We start from the raw sequence: 23,738 nt of genomic DNA, 5'->3' as shown, positions 1-23,738 counted from the left end.
TCAAGTCTCTGCCCCTTTCTGCCCTCACAGTTCCACGGTGAGCATCAGGAGATGGCATTTAGAAGAGGCAGGGCTGACAGAGAAACCCTAGACAACAAGAGGGAGTGAGAGAGAAAGAGAACACTCTGAACATGCACATGAGTTTCTGTTTCTTTCTTTCTTTCTTTCTTTCTTTCTTTCTTTCTTTCTTTCTTTCTTTCTTTTTACTTATTCTGCTTCTCTGTGTTTCTTATTTTAACCTTATTTTTAGCCAAATGCAACACACTGAAAAAATTCCCCAAAGTCAAATTTTCAATACTTCTGTGGTTTGCAAAATAATGTCAAATGGCATTGAATAAGATTAGGAAGGAAGGAAGGTGGGGAAGGAGAGTGAAGAAAGAAGGCTCCGTCATGAAATAAATTTAGAAAGAGATGAAAATATTAGAAAAAATATTAAGAAATGTTTGTAAGGCAGGACTTTAAAAAAAATAACCTGTTTATTGGCTTTAAGGCCAAACATGTTGTCCTATGGGGAGAAATCCATTGCTTTTTCAAAAAATATTAATCAAATTGCTGTCTTATGAACAGAGCAACTAAACTACAAAACCTGATAATTCAAGATTTAAATTGATTCACAAGGCACTTCCTGAACATTTACAACTAAAATGATTTTATCATCTTTTTTCCCTCAGTACATTTCTTTTAAATTTTTAAATTTTTTATTTGTTTTAATGAGTTACACTTGACATTTATGCACTTTGATACATCATACATAGATGCAATATAGTTTCTCATTTTTTCTGAGTGTACTTGTTGCAGAATCACATTGGTCAGGTAGTCACATATAGACACACAGTAACGATGTCTGTTTCCTTCTACTATCTCCCTCTCCCCCATCCCCTCCCCTTCCCTCCCATCACTGTCCTCTACCTAATCTAAGGTAACGCTATTCTTCCCTAGTGACCCCACCCCGCATATTAGAGAAAACATTTGACTTTTGATTTTATGGGATTGGCTTATTTCGCTTAGCATGATATTCTCCAACTCCAAGCATTTACTGGCAAATGCCATAATTTCACTCTTCTTTAAAGCTGAGTAATATTCCATTGACTGTATATATATATATATATATATATATATATATATATATATATATATATATATATATATCACATTTTCTTTATCCATTTATCTATTGAGGGACACCTAGGTTGGTGCCATAGTCTAGCTATTGTGAATTGAGCTGCTATAAACATTGATGTGGCAGGATAGGTTCAGGAAGTTCGAGAATTTCCATACAGAAAGGGTAAAAACAGGATGCTCACAGCCATCCTCAGCACCTAGATTTCTAAAACTCTGCAGGGAAGACACAGGGCCTCCCCAGAACCCCGTGACTCCTCTGGGCCCAGTCTTGCTCCTGCATCCTGGATGGAGATCTGCCCTCATCCTTGTGCCTGGCTGGCCCCTGTCGACCTCCCCTGGGCATGTGCATGGTAGGCTTTGGGGAATGCACAGCTTTCTCAGCTTCTTTTCTGCCCCTCTCCTTGGGTGGTCAGGAGACCAAGGCTGCTGCAGGCTCTGGACAGTAACGGGCTTTCCTACTGGAGGGTCCTGGATTCTTTGGCTGGAAACTCCTTCAAACTCAGGAGGCTCCCACAGCATTTGCCTCCAGGTAGAGCCAGGCTCCACAGAGGACTCAGGGCTGCTCCCAGATCTAGTCCCCATGGACCAGGCCTCACTCTCCACTCCTAGATGCTTCCCTCGGGGCTGCAGAGCTTGGACGGAAAGGCCACACCAGGATTTGCCCCTTGCTTTCCGAACCTGGATCAAATTAGGGATTCTCTAAAATCTCATCTCGGAGAAGCTTGGACTCAAAGCAGTCAGATTTTCTGACAATGAGAAGCTGAAATTTGACTCTTTATTCCCTTTTATTTTCTTTTACAAATGAGCCAGTCTTCCCAGGGGTCACCTGTTTCTTGTGGAGCACAACCACCTGCACCCCACCCTGGCCCCCAGTCACGTGTTCCTGCTCAAATGCAAGGAGCCACACCCGCTGTGCCAGGTCCCTTCCCAAAGCTCTTTATCAGTTACACCTGGTCCAGCGAATGTGGGACCCACCTACCCACAGCCTGGCATGACTCAGTGTGACTAGGTGTTGGCTGTTGCTCTTCTCTCAGCCTCTACAACCACCGCAAACTCCCTGGGGATCAGCACCAGATGTTCTTCATTTCCATCCTCCTCACAGCTGGCAACGTCTCTGAACTATACTGAATGCTGACAGAATGGAGGGTTCTTTTGTAATAGAAAGGATGAGAGGATCCCTCATCTGCTTTAAGAAGAAGAATTCTGCAGTCCTCAGGAGTGCGTTCCGCTCACGAACTCTGATCTCAACAAAGCCTTATTATAACCCACCTGGCATCCCCCTCAAGGACAGCATCGTTGTTGGCCAATCCCAGATAAACACTTCCCAGTTTCCTCACCCACCACAGAGCCACGGAGCATGTCTGTCTTTACTTCTCCTGGTCTTTCTGCCACTCTTTGACAATTCCGAAATCCATTCCCACTATCTTACAAATGACACCACACAATAAGGCCCCAAGAGGTCAGGAGTGGTGACAACCAGACCTGGGCTCCTTCTAGCCCTGTCACTTAGAGGGCACTCTAGGGAACCGAGTCCCTGCCTCAAGCTTAGGTCTCCCCCTGTGTAAGGAGAGACATCCTATTAGCAGGAACCTAGTGGACTAAATGACCGATGGAAAGTAACTGGAATAGAGATAACACTACTAAGAAAGTCCAGTTGATGTCTATATATGGCAAAAACTGCCACCAATTTGCCTCTTAAAGCAGAGGTGAGTCATGGCCAGGAAGAGCTCGTGGTTCTCAGACACTGTTGGAGCACACCCTCCTGACAAGACGCCCCCCATCCTCTCTCTCTCCTCCACTATTCCAAGTTAGGACTCATGTCCTCACCACTTACATCTGAACTCCAAAGTCACCACCTGTTTGGTTGTCCGAAGGATTCCAATTTAACATCCAGCTCTAGAAGTTAGACCAGATCAAAGACAAAGAGAGGAGAAACGAACCCCAAGTCCCAGGGTTGGGCTGAAGGTCCCGGCCAACCAAGATGCCCGTGTGCCAAGCTCAAACGAGAGTCCTGACATTTGAAGAGCAGCAATCACTTCCAATTCATAAAGGTTATTTAATTAAATGAATATAAATTAGAGCACCACTACACTCTATTACATGTTAAAAAAAAAACTGTTGGCAGATAAACAATTATTTTTAGATTGACAAATTTGATCCCTAATATAACACAGAAAAATTTTTTATTCTTAAATATTGAAAAGTATTTTCTCCAGTGGAAAGTTACTAAATAAAAGCAGGAAATTCTCAGAACTAGTATTGTTATGCACATATGCATAAATTAAAACTGACCATGTGTGTATATGCACTGATCAACACTTTGAAGAGGATACTTATAACACATTAATTTTATTGGGGTAAGTTGGATGAAATGGAATGCCTCTCCATTGACTTCTCCATCTGAAAACACCCAGGCTGCTATACACATGACACTTCTGAATTGTCATGGGTCACTTCTCCAGTTGCTTGAGAGTTATTTTCTGTTTCTTCTAATTTTGTGTATTTTTTAATAAATTCCCAAAGTTTCCTTAAAATACATAAGAAGTGAATATAATAGATTAGAAAAATGCATTAAGGAAGAAAGAACACTTCAAAGTAAACTTCTATTTTAGGGCACGTTTATCTGAAAACAGATGAGACTTTGCCATCATCTGCCTTTGACTGAAGAATGTTTTAGCACAGTTTAGACGCTGGATGGAAAGAAGACCTGCTTGTGTTTGGATCCCCCCAAGCCCCCACCCAGCATCCTCCAGATGAAGGACAGCATAACAGCAGGGGTGGACTTGCCACCAAGAGTACACACACCCTTCAGCCACTCACTCTTGCTGCCGGAGTGTGCCAGGAGCCTCCCAGGGCCAAGTTCGTAACGTTGTCGTTACCCAACTTCTACAGCCCCCCACACCACAGGAGGAGCAGGAGTCACGAGGCTGAGATCCCAGTCCAGTGCCCTTCTCCCCTGGGTTTCTCTGTCTACCTAGTGGGAGGGAGGCGTCCTCTGTTTCTGGCCTCCTTTCCAGCTAAGGGGGGTGGTAGGCCAGGCGGGCCACTGAGGTGTGGTTGGGAGTCACTGAGAACCACTGTCCCCCTCAATTGAGCTGAAATCCCCACGTGAGAAGTCTTTGGTTATCTGTCCTCCTCTTCCCCTCCCTTCCTCCTTGGAACATGGACCTAATCCCTGAAGACAGCCAAACTGAGACCCGGGGGAGGTCTCAGGAAAGGACAGTGCACGCCTAGTTACTGTATGCCACCACTGAGCCTAACGGTGTCTTCCCTGTTGATACAAATAAGCCTTCCCTAAACACGCATGTTTTTCTACCACTTCCAATTGTACCAAATCCTGGATCGAAGTGCAGCATCAAGTCTCAGAAGAATAGCCATGTGAAGCACAAGTCACCTACACAGCAGGCAACTGAAATCAACCATTTGCTTTTGAACTTAAAATTTTAAAGGAGTATATTCATAGGGTTTTTCAGATTCAACTTCACAAAAATCCATGTAATTTGAGAAAAGAAAGCTACCCATAGCCACAGGCACCCCCACTTTCCTGGCCCTGCCCAGGGGAATCCACTGCCTCTCTTCAGCTCTCTCTAATGGATTAATCTCGATTGAAAAACAATCCATATACATTGAGGTTTAAATCTGGGACTAAGCACTTTTAAGCAGGAAAAGCTGCAACAGTATGAAGTCGGCATTCCCAAGTGCTCCTCAGGGCTCGGCCTGCTCTGCTCCAGGTCCAAGTCTGGTAGTGTTCTGGGACAGCAGGACAGTTACAGCTCTTTCCTGAAGATATACTCACTGCTGCTCCTCCTCACTGATATTGCTCTTTCTCATGAACTGCTTCAAATGGTTTTCATTGGCCTACAAAAAATTTAAAATCCTGTCGTCATGTATGATGGCAATGAAATTGAATCCAAATAAATCAGCATTTCTAGAATCAGGTATAACATACTAATTCACACTGTGTACAATACAGACAGATCCACACGCAATAGACCTATAGCATGTTAAGCTGTGTGTGTGTGTGTGTGTGTGTGTGTGTGTCTTCCTGGAGATGGAAGCCAGGGCTTTGCAAATGTCAGGTAAGTGTTCTACTCAGCCCTAGGGGACATCTTCGAAGCTGCTAGGTGGAGTCAGTTCAAAAGAATCCTTGTCACCAAATAAACTCCTTATGTTGCATGGTAAAGTGTAGATGGAACAGAGAAATCATCATTATTAGCACATCCTACCATTAAAACTCAGTGCTACACTTTCACTTATACATCAGTTTACACCTGTCAGTTTTAAGATACTGTGTGCATAGCCAGATATTTGGAGCACCACAGGAAGTTGTCATCTAGAGGAAGAAGGTGTGCGTTCTTGTTTGTCTGTGACACGGGGCAAGTAGGTACCCCAGGGATCACTTCTACTGATGACACTGATTCAGGCACCAAGAAGACTTACTTCCAATTTCTTCTTTAGGATCCTATTTGATGTTTCCAATCTTATAGCTTCATTCTGAAGGACAAATGGTTTAAAAGCAAGATAGCTGGTTAATTATTTTTCTCTGTTTATGGAATAAAAAGTATTATGTAAATGGTGTCATCTCAAGAGTACTCAAACACAACACTTAAAATCATATGATTAAATGAAGGACAGAGGGTAAGAAAAAATATCTCTGGCCTCTGTTTCAAAAACTGAAAAAGATGGGATTAATCCTTCAAAAATTTAAAACCTTAAGGAAATTCAGAGTAAGGTCCCTCACTGTTCAGTGGTTGGAAACAATATAAAACTACAAATACAAGCTGGGCATGATGAGCACATTCAACCATTAAAACTAAGTGTCACATTTTCATTCACACATAACTTATACCTGTCAGTTTTAAGATGAAAAACTGTTTTAATCCCAGAGACTCTGACAGCTGAGGCAAGAGGATCACAAGTTCAAGACTAGCCTCAGCAACTTAAAAAAAACCCTGCCCAGTTTACAAAACTTAATATATATATATATATATATATATATATATATATATATATATACACACACACACACACACATATAGCCATACCTCATTTTTGTGCTTCCCTTTATTGTGCTCCATCGATATTTGATTTTTCATTTACAAATTGATGGCTTGGAACAACCTTGTGCCAATCAAGTTCATTGGCACTGTTTTTTCACCATTAACAGCACATATAATCATTAGCACTTTTTAGCATAAAGTTTTTAAAATTAAGGTCCATATTTTTTAGAGAGAATGCTGCTATACATTTAATAGACTACAATATAGCATAAGCATGACTTTTATATACTCTGAGAAATCAAAAAACTCATGTCATCAGTTTATTGGGATGATAGCTTTAGTGTGGGAGTCTAGAGCCAATGCAGGACTTCCCCACGGCCTGCCTGTACTGGTACTTAACACCCGCACCAGGAACCCATCACCAAGTGTAACGTGGAACATTTTAAATTTCCATTTATAATAGTAACAGGTCCTATAAATTCATGTGAGTAAGTATAATAATTATTCAAGACCAAGACACAGAAATAAATAAAATAAAGTTAAAATGATCCTGGATACGAATATTCATATTGTGAAACTACCACTTTCTCCCAAGTGGATTTATAAATTCATTGTAAGCACAATCGGAATACCAGAGTCTTATTAATAGTACAACTTGAAAAATCAGTTAGTACTGTGAATGAGAATATCCAAGTTAATCATGAAAAATGGTGGACGGGGGTTATCAAGACTTGCTCTTACAGATAGCCAATGTGTTGGAAAGGATTAGCAATTACGGCAGTGAGGCAAGATAATGATTAATTAAGAATCCAGAGTACCTTAGAGCACCACTACCAGCTGCATACCATACATTTCTAATTACTCAGCTTAAAAAAAAATAGTGCTGGGAAAATATCTGTGACTATATAGCCACAAGAGGAAATTCTTATAAATTCTACAGCTAGAGATTATATTGAATCCGACTGCACATTTTCTGCACAGATTCTGCAGGTATTGGCCATTGACAGCTCAATGACATTTGTATAATTTTTATTTCAGCTGGTTTTTAATTATTCTAATTATCTGCCACAAACTCTTTGAAATAAAAATACATTTGGACCAAATTTGACTGTATTTTTATACTCTGTTACAGAATCAAATTGCTTCATGCATTCATCAAGGTCTCAAGCAAAAGAACAATATAAATGTTTAAACAAATTGCATACCTCTATGCTTTTAAGCTTATTCTCAGCAATGCCTGAAATTCCAGTGTGCACCAGTGTTGCTTTAATTTGCTTTTCAAGGTCTTGAATTTCATCCCATTTCTTGAGTATTTCACATCTCTGAATTTCAACCTTCTCCGTAAGAGTAAGTTGTTCCTCATCAATTACTTTTTTCTCGGTTTCTTCTGGAAATATATTTTGAAGGCAAACTATTATTGTGTTTAATATCTGGCTCTCATTAATAGTACTGTGTATTATTAACAATATTATGTACATCATTTATAACTATAATGGACCTCAAAGTCCAAGCATGTCAAAAATAATCTGATCTAAAAACGAGGTATACCTTCCTTAATTCCTGATTTAATTCATTCATATAATCAATAAGTGTTTATTGACTATCTTGTTTTGTGTGCTCTGGCCAAGGTGTAAGGTTTAATGTTTGATTATTACTCACAGACTTTTCCAGGTTTGCATTCAGATGGTGCAGACCATCAGGAGACTATACAGAGCATGAAAGGGAGCAGAGGGGTAGTGGAGACCCACAGGAACCTCTGACAGTGTTCCCCAGGTAGGCTGGGGAGGGACAAAGGGGCAGATGCGAGTCAGGCATGGGCAGGGGCGACAGAGGGAAGACATGGGTGGGAACCCCGCACTTGCCTGATCTTTCCTTAGTGATTCGAAGCAGTTTGTTCTCCACCTCTAATTCATCTCTGAGTCTACAAATTGATAAGTTAAAGAAAGTGAACCGTGAGAGCTTCATTGATACTTTGTTCCTTTTATCTACTTTATACTACAAGTCTTCTTTCTACTGAGAAATAAAATGGTATCACCTGACTTTCTAACACAAAAGAGAAAGAAAGATGTCTATAAAGCAGAGTCCCAGGTTGACCAAGTAGGAGAGCCTTTTCCCCAGGACTGCATGCACATTAGAACAGGTCAACTTAACACAGGGTTTTCTGTGGTGCTTGATGTTATCCTGGACTTCAATTGCTAAGAAAGAAGGCAAACAATAAAAATAAAACCACTAACATTTTACATGCTGAGGCAAACAGCCAATCAGGGCAGCGCCTACTGATGCAGGAATAGACATTTTGCATTACGATCACACCCCACAGTCACAAGTTAAAATTCCACTATGTTTGAACTAAAAATAGATATAAAGATTTGGAGGAGGAGGAGGAGGAGGAGGAGAGACCTCAATAACCTCTTTGTACTTTTTTCTTGGTGCAAAGTTTCATTGTCACCAGAGCAGCAGGGCTGGCTCAGCTGTGACACCACACCCCATTCTCCACCTCCTCCCAGTTCCTCCACAGGTCTGCCCAGGTATCTGCCTCACAGCCTCCTGGTGCCTGACTCCTATGGGACAGCAGAAATGACCTATATGACTAGTCTCTGTCCCACACCCTGAAGGTGTGCCACAGTGACCTTCTCTCAGTCACTGGGACCCCACAGAACCTGGGCTGCAGCCCTGAACCCTGCACCAGGGCTCCCTGTGCAGGCTTCCGTGGGTGACTTGGGTCATGCTCTGGATCAGTATGAAGTCCCCTGCCCAGCAGTGGGGCACGTGTGACCCGATGGCTCTTGTGGCCCTGCAAGCATGCTGCCCACCGCCCTTTGGATTCTAAGTCACAACCTTCTTGTGTCATTTCCTGGGTTTTGCTGAGCCGCCTCGCCTCCTCTGTATCTCACCTGAGGTGCACACCTGAGCCTAACCCTACTGCTCAGGAGAGACAGGCTTCCCGTGACCCAGCCACGGGTCAGCGCCTCGGCAGGCAGCTAACGGCCAGCTGGAGAGGGCTCCTGTCAAAGGGCCGCTGTGAACCCACAACCAAGTCCCCTGGGCTCTTGGGAAGGGTGAGAACTTAGTGCCACACAGTGAGAGAGGCCTTCAGACGGACCAGAGCAAAGGCCAGGGCCGACAGCGAGGTCGCGGTGGGAGTCTGCTTTCCTGAGGACATTTGGTGACTTCGGTTTTGTTTTAATCTTTTTTTTAAAAACTCCTTGCAAGCAGTAGATCCCATCGGATTGTTATTTGTCCCTGGAGGACCATACAGACGGGTTAGAAAGAGGGTGCAGCCCCAGCTCACACCTGTGAGTAAGTGTTCAGGGGCCAGCAGGGAAGAGATGAGACCTTTAGAGCCCTCCCACCAGGGAAACACCATATTGGGCAGAATATCCTGGCCACCCTGGGACAGCTGTGGCAGGGCCAGGAATCATGCTGTTTAAGGCACCACGTCACACCCAACAACACAGAACAAAATTCAGACGTGTGTGAGTCACGCGGCTTTCAGACCTTGGTGAGTAAGGCCACCCAACCCGGATGGAGGCGCATCTGCAGTGCTCACTTGTTGTGGTGCTCCAGGGCCACTCTGGTGGCCTTCACGAGTTTCCTCAGCTCCTCCCTGGCCTGGTCAATATCCCCTCTCCGCACGGGACTCTTCTCTAGCTCTTTCGCTTCAGCCAGGTAAGTCTGGGAGGGCAAGGCACAGAGAGGGTGAGGCTCACCCAGGAAGGGCAGAGAATGTCCCTTTGACATTACTGTGCATTCAAGATGCCCTGGGTCAGAATATGGATGCTAGTTAAAATAGGTCCAGCAGGAGGACCCGAGAGATGGGATATTGGGGGAGGACATCCTGGTCAAGTGAACTTGTGGTTAAACGCTTTTGTAAAAGCTATTTTAATGTTTTTTTTTTTTTTCCTAAGAAATTTTTTAAATGGCAGGGGGTTCCCAGGTTGCTTTGTGTGGGGGGAGGACATGCTGAACAAAGGCCTTTGGGTGCGCTGTCACCAGCCCCCAGGCATTTCTTCAGTCAGTGGGGACCATGGGAACTCAGTTAGTGCTGTGCTCAAAGGCAGAGCGGCAGAGACCTTCGCCAGGTTCTCAGGAATAGAAAGATCTAGAGCCTGATAGCCTGGGAATTCTTTCACCCTGATGTTTGACACAATGTGGACACAACTGACCCTTTTCTACTCAACCTTGAAAAGTAAGGAACAGGCAGATCAAGGAGGTCTTGCTGAGTCCTGAAAGACAAGTCCGCATAGCATGAAGGGCTTGGAGGAGCGGCCACAGAGGACCCGAGTGTGAGTCTCCCGAGGAGGAAATCAGAACTGACCTCCTTCTATGCTGCCGAGTTTTTATGTGCAAAGAGAGAAACTGCATCTCCTCATTGTGAAAATGCCACCCACAAGTTTTAATCTTCACCAAATTCAAAATGCCAGGACACCAGAGCCACAGTGTGACACTCTGAGATTTTATAAGTGATGGCTGTTCCTGTAGCACAAATTTCCTACTACAACCAACGCACATTCAACCCAACTCTGAGGGACCGCCTAGGAAGCCACCACAGGAGGTGACAGCTGCTGTGGCTGGGCCAGGCGGGCCGCATGGCACTCCTTGCAGTACCCGGCAGAACTACTGTGGGTGCTCCGGCAGTCACTGAAGTGGCACCCTTTTAACCTCCCAAATAGTGTCCTCCAACCCCAGTGCCTTGGGAATGCGACCAGGGCTGTGTCCATCTAAAGGAAAGTCCATTACCAATAACATCCTGCAGCTGGTATGAAGCTCTTCCCTAATGAAAGGACCAGCTGGGGTGAAGTGCGCAGGAACACATGGTGCTCCTTGGGTCCTGAATGTTTTCTAGTGCTGTGGAAGGTGGCGCATGCCCAGACAGGCTCTGTGGGTATCTCCAGGTCGACAGTTACCTCATACTGCTCCGTGGGCTGGGAGCACAGGAGTATGGTCATGTAGAGTTCATATTCATCCTGCGCACACAGAGACATCCACTGGACATGAGTTAGGAGGCAAGGCTACGGAGCAAGGCTTGTTTTGCAGATATAAACAACACGGAGGTTAAGGATGTCCATTTAGATAATTAAAGAACAAAAGTATACTAAATGCTACAGTGCATTAAATCCTATAGTGCATTAAATCCTACAGTGTATTAAACCACGTGCACTAAAAAGTATAAGACCTAATAGTCTTTGAAACAAATTTGAGTTTAAACTACTGAGCATTTCAATATGTATCACAAAACAACATGATCTCGTGCCATACAGAAATCCTGTCCTGCAGCCTGAGGTGAGCTTTCTAGCAACCAGGGCATCTCTGTAGAACACACCACCACAGCACTACTGTTGTGCATCCCTACTCATTAGGGATGTTAGAGAACAGCGTGTTCCTGAAGCAAGCCAAGTTCAGCTTGGATGCCACTGAGGGGCCTTTCATCATGAAGTCACAGCAGTTTTGTCATTGCATAAGGGCTCCATGTAAAGTAGCACTTGGGCAATCACAAAGGTTCACCTGCCACGAATGTTGTACTATGATTAATCAGAAAGAATTTGGAAAAACAAACAAACACGGGCTTAAGAGCTAACTGGGTGCTATGGCCTGGACCTGCATAAGAGTCTCAGTGAAGGATGTCTCTCTGGAGAATGGGGACCTTGAACAGGGCAGGATTTCTGGGAGGTATGAGATGGTTCATGGATGCAGAACTTCACACATAGTTCTCCTAGTTATTATGAAAAAAAAAGTATGTATCTGTTACCTTAACTTCTTTTAAGATGTCACCAAATATCAAAGAACTGTTGCAAACATCTTCAAACACTTCTCCTAAGACCTGCAGCCTGCTGAGCTCTTGCGGGGGGCACGTGCATATTTTCTGGAGTTTCTGGGGACAGACAGAGGGTCAGGTTGTCTTCTCTGTACTCTCCAAGTCGTTTCTCGGGTTGAGGAATCAGAAGGGCACGGCTGCCACCTCCCAGAGCCTGGTCTCAGCAGAGCCGGGGGCCAACCAAGACCCCTGACCTTGCCCACAAGCTGCTGAGGATCTCCCCTGGAGCTTCTCTGTGAGTCTGCTCTTGGTTTCCTTTTCCTGCCCCTCCTTGCACCCTGCCCTCAGGGGTCCACTCTGCCCCTGCAACACTCAGGCCCAGCCCCCAGGCCTGGCTGTTTCTCAGGTGGACCCACGGCCTTCCTGCCCGGCTCTCTCCCTCAGGAGAGCTGCCTGAGTCACGAGTCCCACCCTCCTCCTAGGACAGCCAACCCACCGTCTGCCTGGTCCCTCCCCTGCCCTCTCACACCCTTCCACTGACGGTGGATCCGGCTGTCCCTGGATCCCTCTGCTGTCCTACATTTGGTGTCCCATCATGGCCACATAGCATCTAACGCTTCGGATCGTGACCAACGTCCGCGTTTAGCCTTCCACTTCACCTCACTGTCAACAGCTGCTGACCCTGTGGATTTTCTCAACACCTGGCAGCTTGTCCCATTCCACCTGGAAATGTAAAAGAGCTGAAGATGAGTCTCAGCCCGGAGGGTCCTCCAGTCGCAGCCCTGTGTGGACAGCGCTACAGTGGCCCTTCTTACCTCCTCCAACTTCTTCTCATGGCCCGTCGCCACCTTGGCCCCTGTGAAATCACTCTTCAGTAGATCTTGCTTTGCCAGAACTTGCTTTTGGAAACTCAAGAACTTCTGGTACCTGTCGGCTTTGGTTATGCCGGCCAGGTAGGAGTTGATGTACTGGTACTCGTCCGGGCCTGGGGCCGTCAGGGTGCAGCGGCGGCTGGACCCTGGCTCTCGGTACCTCAGCACCTTCACCTGGGGCAGCCTGAGCTCCTCTCTCCTGCGTCCTTCAGGAAAGCCTTTGTCCCTCTCCGCCTTCTCTCCTTGCCTGGGAGTGAAGTCCTCCCTGGAAGTGTGGGAAGCCCGCGCCTGGGGGTTCAGGTACCTGAACAGCCGCTTGTTTCTGGCCTCATCAGGAAGCAGAGCTGTGTTGATGGTAAAATGAGCCCAAGCATCTTTCATCTTGGCGACATTCCTGTCGGGTGGCTTTCCCACTCCGGAAGCCACTTCCCCCTTCGGCCTGCTGGTGCTGCACCAGGCGGGCAGGTGGGTCTCGGGCGGCCGGTGGAGCTTGTTGGGATTGAGGTGGCCTGAGGTGTAGAGGAAGACATCTTCCTTGTGGTCTCTCTGCAGTCGGTGCAGAACCTTCCTGAGGTCGCCCAGCGTCTTCACGCCCGGGGTCTCACAGTGTCTCCACTTGAGGCAAACTGTTCAGGGGGACAACAGGACAGGAAGTCTCACTCTCAGCTCCACAGTGAAACAGCCCTGTGCACTGGCTGAGCTGGCACAGCCCCTGCCCCGGAGAGGGGTCTACAGGGAGGGAAGGGAAAGTGGCACCTGGCTTCACCCTGCAGCCAAGAAACCTGTGCCCTGACTCAGGCGGAGCAGCAGAGAGCGGTCCCGGGGCTGCCCAGTTCCAGAGGGAGCCTGCCAGGCCAAGAAAGAGGAAGGCAGAGTGTTCTAATTTGACAAAGTATTTCTTACAATATTAGCAAAGGCTCTGGAAGGACAGGTTAAAAGTTTTATTAGAATTCTCAAGATGATGCTTCAAGGTTCTTCTCTAACGTGCTTCACATGACATGCCAGGAGACACAAGAAGAAAATGTTTTCCCCTAAAATTCTCAGGACACCTCACCACACTGAGTGACTGAAAGGCCATTCATCCTTCTTCTTCTAATCCCACAAAGTAAAACCCGTGGAAAAGTGCCCTGACTCCTTCCACACAGCCCTGCTCCTCACCTGCCCCCTGAGAGGGCTCCGACCAAGAACCTGGCCCAGGACATAAATCATGGCAAGTCCTAGTTTTTAGCCAATTCCTAACCACATGAGTGCAGAAATAGCAAACCGTCTCTCTGAACCTTAGTTTCTTCCTCTGCAAAGTCAAGAGAATCATCTAACTCAATATGGATGACTGACCTCCCAGTGGAATCACTTTGGGTAAAGAGAGACAGAGTAGATGCTCCAGCCTTGAACCCAATCTTGCTAAAGGTCTGCGGCCCTAAACACTTCTGACAGACCCTGAGTTACCCAGATTTGTCCTTCAATGTGTCCCCCTCAACATGAGGAAAGAGGGCCTTTTTTCTGGAACGCCGTGTAACCTGATGTCCACAGAGCAGTGGCACCGAGGGAGACAGGGGGGGCCTCAGCAGCCAGGGCAGGTTGGCGAGGGAGGGGTCGGGCAGGGCCAGAACAAAGGAGCATGGAGAGGCTCCTGATGAGGTCGGCCTCCTGCTTGAGGAAAGCGCTCGTGGACACAAGTGGGGACCCAATCCGACAGACACTGTACACGTGCTCCTGAGTAGGGGACCCAATAGAAAAACTAAAACAGACGTGTGGACACAGCGGGCACCAATCAGTAATACTGAGGAGAGTGTAGACGGGGGGGTAAGGAGGGAATTCCTGAGACTATAAAAGAACAGGCCAAACCCACCCCCCACTGGTTTTTCCAGCTCTGGGGCCTTCTCTTCAGAGAAGTCTGTCTCTGTAGCTCTGTCTCTTCTCAGTAAACCTCCTTCTTGCTGCCATCTCTGTGTCCTGCTCTTCAATTCTTTGATGAACGGAGGCACCGAACCCAGCACCCCTAGATGGTAGCACCACCACCTTGGAGCACTCTCAGGAGTTGCTAAGAAAACGTTCACTTGCACAGCAAGACTGGGACCTCGGTGCTCCCGCAGCCGCAGATGCTAAGCAGGCCCGCCGAGTCCTCGAGGGGCCACCTGAGCACAGGCCCAGGTGACCTCCACAACCACGTCTCCACCACAAGCCCCTCTGCAAACGGCTCATCTCCATCGTGAGGAGGACCAGTGAGCAGCGTGGAGAGGGAGCCAGGTCCGGACGAGCACTGTAGTGAGGCCGGTCTCAGACCAGCCTTCCCGCTCACAGACCCCTCTACTCTGTGCCAGGACTGCTGTGCAAAGTGGGCAGGCGGGCACATTCTGAGACCCGAGCTACATGCACCCCACGTCTGTGCCCAGTCTAATCGAGAGCTTTGCCTGTGAAGTCAGGGTGCACTGTGGTCCCTATTTTCACCCAAGAGAAAAAATGAGGCCAGAAAAAAAAAAACAGGGGCAGCCACAGATTCCCTGCTGTGTCCCAAATGACCATGGAGAGCAGCCTCTGCACCCTAGCGCCGGGCTGAGGCCTGGGCCCTCCGTGGGAACATCACGGGGCTGAGACAGAGGTGTTGGCCAGCTGCGTTCTTGGAGGCTTTGAGGACAAAATCACTTCCAGGCCTATTTTTCTTGTTGCCAGATCCAATGTCTTGTGGTTGCAGGAAGGAGGTCCCCGGCACCGCCCACATTCCTTGGCTCAGCCTCCTGTCTCTGAGCAGCACAGCTTCCCACCCACAGCCTCTCACCCTCTTCTGGGACCAGCCTCTGAGCTCTGAGAGTCACAGGATGGGTGCCGTCTCTTGAGGCCAGTTGTGCCCTACGATACACAGCAATTCCCAAAGCTTTGTCCATTTCCTCGTCTCCACAGACCTGGGGATGATGTCTGGTGTGAACAGCAGGGAGCCAAGAGACTATGGAGCTCTTCAAAATTCTGCCCTGCTCCAGGACCTGCCCAAACCAGGGCCCAGCCTCCCCCGCACTGTCCACTGTCCCCGCTGTGAGGGCCACTAGGGCTGGATATTGGAGCAAATGCTGCCAGTGGTGGAGTTCCTGACAGTCTCTGTTGACCAGCACGGTACCTCAAAGGCACCATTTATACACATTTTTTAATATTTATTTTTTAGTTGGACACAATACCTTTATTTTTTAAAAATTTATCTGTATGTGGTGCTGAGGACTGAACCCTGGGCCTGGCATGTGCTAGGCAAGCGCTCCACCACTGAGCCCCAGCCCCAGCCCCCAAAGACACCATTTATGAACAGGTCATATACTAATCAACAGAACAAGGTTTCAGTGTCTCACTGTCGTTCTTCAGAGGCACTGACCCACAAGGCAGGGAGACGAGCTACGTCAGCTCCATGGGAAATGGGGAGAGGCCACTTGAATGCAGCCATTATCCTCCCTTCAGTTTATCCAGAAGTTTTCAGAAGGGCCTGGAAGCCTCAGCTAGCTAATCAGCACAGTCACCTTCCTATTAGCATAGGTTTGGAGTCGACTGCAGTAACACTTGGAGGATCCAGATTCCATGGCTCTGTGACAAGTTCTCACACTACTGACCATACACTCCATTCTGGCCCTGGATGTTACAATACTGTCCTTACTGAAAACATTGTCTTTTGCATACCCTGGACAGCAAAAAATAAAAGTGAGTATTTTACAAATGATCTGAAAACATGTAGAGACTTTTTGAATGTGTATTGATTTAGGAAAACACAGTAGTAGGCTTTTGGATAAGGTTTAGATTCATTAAACATTTCCAACAATTTAGCAGCTAACATTTTTAGACAGAGTGTCTTTAGTTTAGAAATTCTGCTTATGCTTCAAGATGGAGACAAGAGGTCTTGAAAGTCGCCATCATTACAGATCACGGTCTCTGTTGTCTGGTCTCTGTGAACCCTGGGGTCCACAGAGATTCTCACTGGTCTCTTCCAAGAATGGCCTCATTCCCTCTACCCTGCACTTAGCAAACACCCTGGGGGCAAGTTAGTGGAAATAATGAAGAGAATTCTGGAGACCATAACCTGCAGGCCCAGCCAGAGGAGAGCCAAGGAGCCTCAGGGGACAGTGGGCAGTGGGTCCTCTCTTGTGCCCTGTGTGCTCTTAGTTCCTTAGAGAATCGGTGCAGGCTGCTTGACCTTTCCCAAATCTCAGACAGCATCAGAACTCTGACCTGGTCACACTCTGCCTTTACACATGGATCTGCAAACATTTTGACAAATCCTCAAGGGAAGGAACTTTATTTGCATTATAATCTTGAGAAAAAGTGAACAGCCATTGCTTCCTGTAATCAATGTAGAAAAGAAGCACTGTAACATTTAAGTAATGATAGAAAAACCTACAGGGTGCTGTACACTGCACTGTATGTGTCAGAAAACAAAGTCCTACAGCAGTCCTGCAGGGTGGGGACACAGCTGGGAGTGGTGGAAGGCAGAAAAGCCCCAGGGGAGCACTCGTCCCTGGGGAAGAGAGTCAGAATGAGCAGACTCACAGTGCTCTTGGCTGGCCAGGTTGGGGGGCGGGGGGCGTAAGAATGACAACCTCGGACTGCAGTGTCACAGAAAGGGACTTTGCAGATTTGATTTAGGTGATGGGCCTTAAAATAGATTGCCCAAGACCATCTGGGCAGGCCCATCCTAATCACACAAGTCCCTAAAAGCAAAGAGTTTTCTCTGGCTGGAGTCACAACGGAGAGTGGGCTAGGAGGGACTTCAGAGATTGTAACAGGAGAGGAAGATTCTGGGCAGAGGGCCCTCCAGGATGGGGAGAAGGCAGCCACTGGGGAGCTGTGGGGTGCCACAGTGCGGACGGCCTGGGGGAATTCCTCCCCAGGGTCCAGAGATGAGCACACCCTAGAGAACATTGATGTCAGCAGAGACCCTGAGCAGAGGCCCTGAGCAGAGGCCCACCCAGCTCATGCAGACCTGCAACTGCAGAATGCAAATCATATGCATCAGCGCTATTTGAAGTCACTGTTTGGGGAACTTGATACAGCAGTAGAGGAAAGGAGTACACTGGGACACTGCACAGAAGCCAGGCATGCTACGTCCACGTCTGGTGTGAGCCATGGACAGCAGAGGGGAGAAGACGTGTGGAACTGGGAATCAGCAAGAGCAAGTTTCACCCCAGGGCCACGGCCACGTGCGAGGAGAGAGGCCTCCCAGCCTCCCAAGGTTATGGGAGGAAGGCTGGAGTTTCTTTACTCTTAGGTTAAAGACAAACATGGCCTCTGAGGCTGCAGGCTGCCCTTTGACAGCGTGGCTCGAAAGCAGCCCTGGAGGCGGTGACCTTGTGATCCCCTTCACAGGTGAGGATGGGGGCACAGACACTTAAATACTGCCCAATGTCCGTCCAGAGGGCAGCTGCCTCCCCAAACTGCCCACCGCTGCACTTCAAAGCTGCAAAGTGCCTTTAATAAAGCTTCCACTGTCCACTCTACTCTTGCCTCTGTGTGCTTCTCCGGTGTTATACTTCAGCATTTGGGGAAGCAAGGACTCGTCACTGGTAAACAGTGGTAACAGACTGGGCCACGCTCAGTTGGTGACATGCACAGGGTGTGTCCTGCAGTCCAGGACTAGCATCTAGAAGTCTGCCCCTCCAGCCCCTCCTCCCAGACAGGGCCAGATTGCCTGCACACACACACACATACACGCACACACACTCACACACTCACACACACACACACACACACGCAGGCACCCCACACATCTGCCTCTTTCGGCCTGTCATTCTGGGATCTGAGAAGACAACACATCCCGACACCAGTGTCCCTGGAGCTGATTTGCAGCCAAAAGAGAGACTTCACTTTTCAAAACAGACTCAGAGAAACTGGGTTCCTAGGTACACCTCAGACAAACGTCAGAAGCCAAACACAAATGCCTGATGTCCACTTACATTCTGGCTCCAAATCCTTAGCCATGGCCTCCCTCACCAGTGTGGCCTCTGAGGCCCTGGGGTTACCATGGGACCATCAACATTCCAGGCCCCGCCCCCACGGCACAGCTCAGCTGCCAGCCACAGGGTGCCTGCCAGATTCCCCCACTCCTCCCCGCTGTGATTCTGACTTTAATGGGGACACCAGGTATTTGCTGGTCTGCCTGGCTTTTTAAAATGAAACCATCGAAAATGTACTTGCACTCTTCAATTCCTCCCCCAAACCTGGGGTAGGCCAGGTAAGTGGTTGCTGTTTGGACTCCAACCCCTCAACTATACCCAGAATTCTAGTGCAGTGTGGGCTTAGGGACTTCATGATCATAGGGTGTTGCTACGTGGTGTTGCTTCAGTCAGATTTTTGCTGCGGTGACCAAAAGATCTGACAAGAACGATATAGACGAGGAAAAGTTTTTTGGGGAGCTCACGGTGTCAGAGGTCTCAGTCCATAGGAGGATGGCTCCATCCCTTGGGGTTCCAGGTGAGGCAGAACATCATGGCAGAGGGGTATGGTGGAGGAAAGTGGCTCAGGACATCACACATTGCCCCAGGAAGCAGACAGAGTGCCTCTCATTGCACAAAATATAAACCCCCAATATAAACCCCAAATCACACCCCAGTGATCCCCCTCCCCCAGCCACACCCCACCTGCCTACAAGTACCACCCAGTGAATCCCTATCAGGTTTCAGTTCACTGACTGGGTCAATTCTCTCAGAACCCAACCATGTCACCTCCAAACCTTTGTGCATTATGTCACAGATGAGCTTCTGAGGGACACCTCACATCTAAACCATAGCAAGTGTGATTCCCCATGGAGTCCAGGCAGGGAATTGAGGTTCCCTGGTGAAGCGACTTGCAGGATCAGTTAACGGGCAGGGAAGGTCGGACACTTCCATGCTCCCGGCAGAGTGTGTGCTTTCCCTCAGGTCGGCCCGTGTCGTGGAGGAGGGGAACAAGAAGCGCCTCTCCACACTGGGAGAAGTGTGACTTTACTAAATATTTCCCAGCCAGAAAGAACTGGTTTATTATAGTCAGGTGGTGGTGACTCCATTTGCTCTTAGAAGTCACTAGGGCCAGCCCGCTCTGGGCTGTGCTGAGAAGTGGTGAGCCCCAGAGCTGTGAGAGCCCAGTCGGGCGGCGCTGGGCAAATTCGGGCACAGGGTTCTTCCCTTTGCCTTGTGTCCTTTGTTGCCGGTCAGGAGAACGTTTGGGACACCATGAAGCCATCTGACCACCACCTGCTCACGGGGCTGCAAATTAGGTGTAATTCAACTTGTGGAAAAAGATGACCCCAGTCGCCTGACTTTCTCCGGTGCCCGCCCCAGGTTGGCTTGCCACCACTGTGGAAATGCTGGTCCGCAAAGACCACTTCGCACGGGGGCATCTGAGTTTGGGCCTGGGGTGACCCCTGCAGCCCACCGTCAGCTAATTACCGAGGAGGGCCCCGTCCCAGCTCCGTGTTGCATATTTTGATTTAACATTTGTGATTTAGCCAGCTGGCTGCCCGGTGTGCCACCGCCCCCACCCCTGTGCGCGTGGGCCACAGAAAGGGATCCTCTATGCGCCCCTCCTGTCGGTCGGTCGGCAGGTGGGCGGAGGGACGAGGGGTTCTGCCCCTGGGAAGCGGGGATCGTGCGAGGCCCAGGGGAGCTGCTGCCCTCGGGGTTCATTCTGTGCTGCCCACACGCCTGTGTCTTGGCACAGAGCAGGACTGGGCTGAAAGTCCTGGTTTGGAAAAGAAAGGACACAATTGTTTTCAGGGCCTGCATTTCTCCCAGTCGCCCTCCCTCGCGGCAGCACGCACATGCCCTTAGACTGGCCATCCGTCCCCTGGGGCCCTCCGGAGAGCCCGTGGTCAGGGGAACATCAGGCGCCCACGCCCCTGCAGCCCCCTCCCCCCCGCTGCTCCTGGTGCATCCTCGTGTTGGCGGCAGAAGCGCACTTCATTATTAGGTTTTCTGTGCAAAGAGCCCATCCGCAGCGCCACCAGAGCTTCCCTGCGGCCAGCCTTGGTGGAGCTGGCCCTGCGGCCGTCGCTCGCTGCGCTGTGGTTTTTCCCCTCTAGGGGGCGCCGGAAGCCGGCCCGAGCGGCCTCGGCCCGGAGCCCCGCTCCTGTCAGAAGGGCAACTGGTCCTGATGAGAGTCTCCTGTTACCGCTTCTCCAGCCACTAGAGTTCGCTGGGCGCCAGCAAAGAGAGCTTAAGAGAGAGCCCATAGCATGGGAGGAAATGGTGGCCAGCTACTCCTCCGAAGGGGGCTAGTGTCCAGACCTATAAAGAACTCCAAAAGCTTACCACCAAATAACATAAGGTAAAATAATAAAATAAAAATAAAATGATTAAAAATAAAGTAACCTGATCAATAAATTGGCCAAAGAACTAAACAGACATTTCTCAAAAGAAGAAGCACAAATGGCAACAAATATACAAAAATATGTTCAACATCCCTGGCGATCAGAGAAATGCAGAGCAAAACGACACTGAGATTTCACTTCACTCCAGCCAGAAGAGCAATTATCAAGAATAAAAATAATAATAAATGTTGGAGAGGATGTGGGGGATATTGCTGGTGGGACTGAAAGTTAGTACAAACACTCTGGAAAGCAGTGTGGAGGGTCCTCAAAAAACCTGGAATGGAAATGCTTACTATATGACCCAGCAACCCCACTCCATGGTATTTATCAGCATACAGTAGGAATATAGGCACATCAATGTTTGTAGTAGTAGTCAAGTCACAATATTCAAACTATGGAACCAGTCCAGGGTGCCTGTCGGCAGATGAATGGAGTAAGAAAATGTGGTGTACGTATATACACCACGGAGTGTCACTCAGTTATAAAGAAGAATGAAATTATGGGTGGAAATGGAGAACAGCATGCCAAGTGAAATAAGCCAGACACAGAATATTTTCTCTCATATGCCAAAGCTAGAGCAAAATAAGGGTCCCCCCTTATTTTGGGTGGATATCACAAAATATTGGGAGTAAGAGATCTAGAAGGAAAAAGGAGAGATGGGAACAGGGAGGGACTGCAGAATGAATTCACCAAAACCACTCTATGTGCATGCATAAATATACCACAGTCTTCTACCTTTATGTAGAACTATAAAGCCCCAACCAAAAATAAATGAGTGAGAGGAAGACCCGTGGAGCAGAGGAAGGGTAATAGGTGGAGGGAGGGGGGAGAAAGGGGACGGCACTGGGGACTGAAATGGGGTGAATAAAACTCCATGCACTATGATTTTGTCAAAATGAACCCAATAGTTGTGCATAACCATAATGCTCTAATAAATGAAAACACAAGCACAAAAAAGAATTTGTTGAACAAATGAACAAATTTTCCACGTTTTTTTGGGTGTTGGGCATGGAAGCCAGGACCTGGCACATGCTAGACAAACGCTCCACTCCTGAGCTACACTGCCAGCCCTGCAGAAACTTTTTAAAACATCTTTATGCTTTGTAAGTTCTGGAAACAGAATGCTGTGTTTAGAAAATCTCAGACAGAATGAGAATCCAAATTCTCTGGACTGGAAGGAGGAAGGAGGAATGGGCGAGGAGGGATTCCAGTCTGGTCCTGACACAACAAGGAGTCCTGGAAAATTCTAGCAAGAGCTAAGGTAGCATCAGTCCCCATGGTGGACCCATGACTCTGAGGCCACTGTGGCCCAGGACAGGTGGGGCGAGGTGAATGCTAATGAGGGTCCCCCTTCTGTGCAGGTAAGCAGTTTCCGCCCGCCCAGACCTCTCCACTCTTCTCCCTCCCTGCACGCTTCCCCCCAGCCCCATTCCTCCAGATGCAGGGCAAGGAAAGTCTGCATCCACCCAAGGCCAAAAGTAACCCAGGTTCTTGAACCCCTTGCCCTCTCTCTCTGTCTCGAGCCTCTCCCCCTCTCCGTCTCCCTCTCCCTCTCATCATCAATCTTTTTTTTTTTTTTTATAAGAACATATCCACCAGCAAACAAATGTGCTTTTGTTTTCTCATCTTCAAAACACGTAAGACAATGCCCGAGTTGACTCCACCTCTAACATCTCTCTGAAGCATTTTGCTCAACACAAAAGATTCTGGCCCAAGGTCTAGAGGGTAGCTCAGTGGTAGGGCACGTGCCTGCTCTGTGCAAGGCCTTGGGTTCCATCCCTTGTCCTCCCCCACCCCCCAAAAAAAGAAAGAAAAAAATATTTTGTCCTAAACGTCCCATGTGAACAGCATCTAAGCATGTGGTCTGTCTGCAAGGAGGACAAACACCAAGTTCATTGTCCTGTCTGTCCCCACGGGTTGGGGCTTCCTGTGCTGCACCTACCTGCCTACATTTGAGCCATTTCCACATACCTCAGACCTTCTCAGATGTGGCCTATATTTGGCTCTTAAGGTGATTTTCTGCAAATAACTTTAAGTGATATTTGAGGATGAAATAACCATAAGATTCAAAAAGTTTAAAAGATGGATAAAATATGCAAAGAACTCCCCTTGGAATTTTCTGCTCCCTACCCACTTCCCAAGTCACCTCTTCCTCCATAGGAGTAAAGCAGACCATTCCAGCAACATTTGCCCTGGAGAAGCAGCCCTTTCCTCGCAGAACATCATCGCCACCCATGCATGTCCACGAAGGCCACACTAAAGTGTCCACTCTCTGGGAAAATTATCACCCAATGCCCCGGAGCCTGAATACAACAGGAGGAGGTGCCAGAGTTGGTTCTCTCTGCCTGACTATGGAGTTGAGAGCTGTTCTCCTGCCTCAGACTGAGACCTAAACCCTAGCTTCTCAGGCCTTAGCCCCTGATTTACACCATTGACTCTAAGGACTCAAAACTGAGCCTACACCACCAGCTTCCCGGGGTCTCTAGATCACAGAAGGCGAGTCACAGCACGGATGTCTCAGTCTTTGCATCCTGTGAGCCAAATCCTTACCAATTCTTTCTTTTCTCCCACCTCCCCCAGCCCTGTATGCACAGGTTGGTTCTGTTTCTGTAGAACCCAAACACACCTGCAGATGAGGTGGGCCTATGTATTTTAATGGAGCATTAAATCATTGAACA

At 48.1% G+C, this 23,738-nt stretch overlaps 1 protein-coding gene across 1 annotated transcript; it reads right to left on the bottom strand.

Moving 5' to 3' along the window:
• Positions 1 to 4,914: 4,914 nt before the first annotated feature.
• On the bottom strand, positions 4,915 to 18,695 carry C6H6orf118 (chromosome 6 C6orf118 homolog). The gene is made up of 9 exons (XM_027939404.2): positions 18,671 to 18,695; positions 12,693 to 13,375; positions 11,872 to 11,994; positions 11,030 to 11,089; positions 9,673 to 9,797; positions 7,985 to 8,043; positions 7,328 to 7,509; positions 5,563 to 5,616; positions 4,915 to 4,980 (listed from the first exon to the last, which is right to left on the bottom strand). The coding sequence occupies exons 1-9, from the start codon at positions 18,693 to 18,695 to the stop codon at positions 4,915 to 4,917; spliced, it is 1,377 nt and encodes a 458-aa protein (XP_027795205.2).
• Between the last annotated feature and the right edge of the window lie 5,043 nt (positions 18,696 to 23,738).

The sequence above is a fragment of the Marmota flaviventris genome, chromosome 6 (genome assembly GCF_047511675.1).
Source record: "Marmota flaviventris isolate mMarFla1 chromosome 6, mMarFla1.hap1, whole genome shotgun sequence".
Lineage (NCBI taxonomy): Eukaryota > Metazoa > Chordata > Mammalia > Rodentia > Sciuridae > Marmota > Marmota flaviventris.
This window is presented reverse-complemented; position numbering and strand designations above follow the sequence as displayed.

Coding starts and splice junctions, on each gene's coding strand:
- C6H6orf118 (XM_027939404.2), bottom strand. CDS start 18,695: ATGGCTAAGGATTTGGAGCCAGAAT. Junction 8,044..9,672: donor GCCCTGGAGCACCACAACAA/GTGAGCACTGCA, acceptor ATCAATTTGTAG/ACTCAGAGATGAATTAGAGG. Junction 5,617..7,327: donor ATAAGCTTAAAAGCATAGAG/GTATGCAATTTG, acceptor TTTGTCCTTCAG/AATGAAGCTATAAGATTGGA.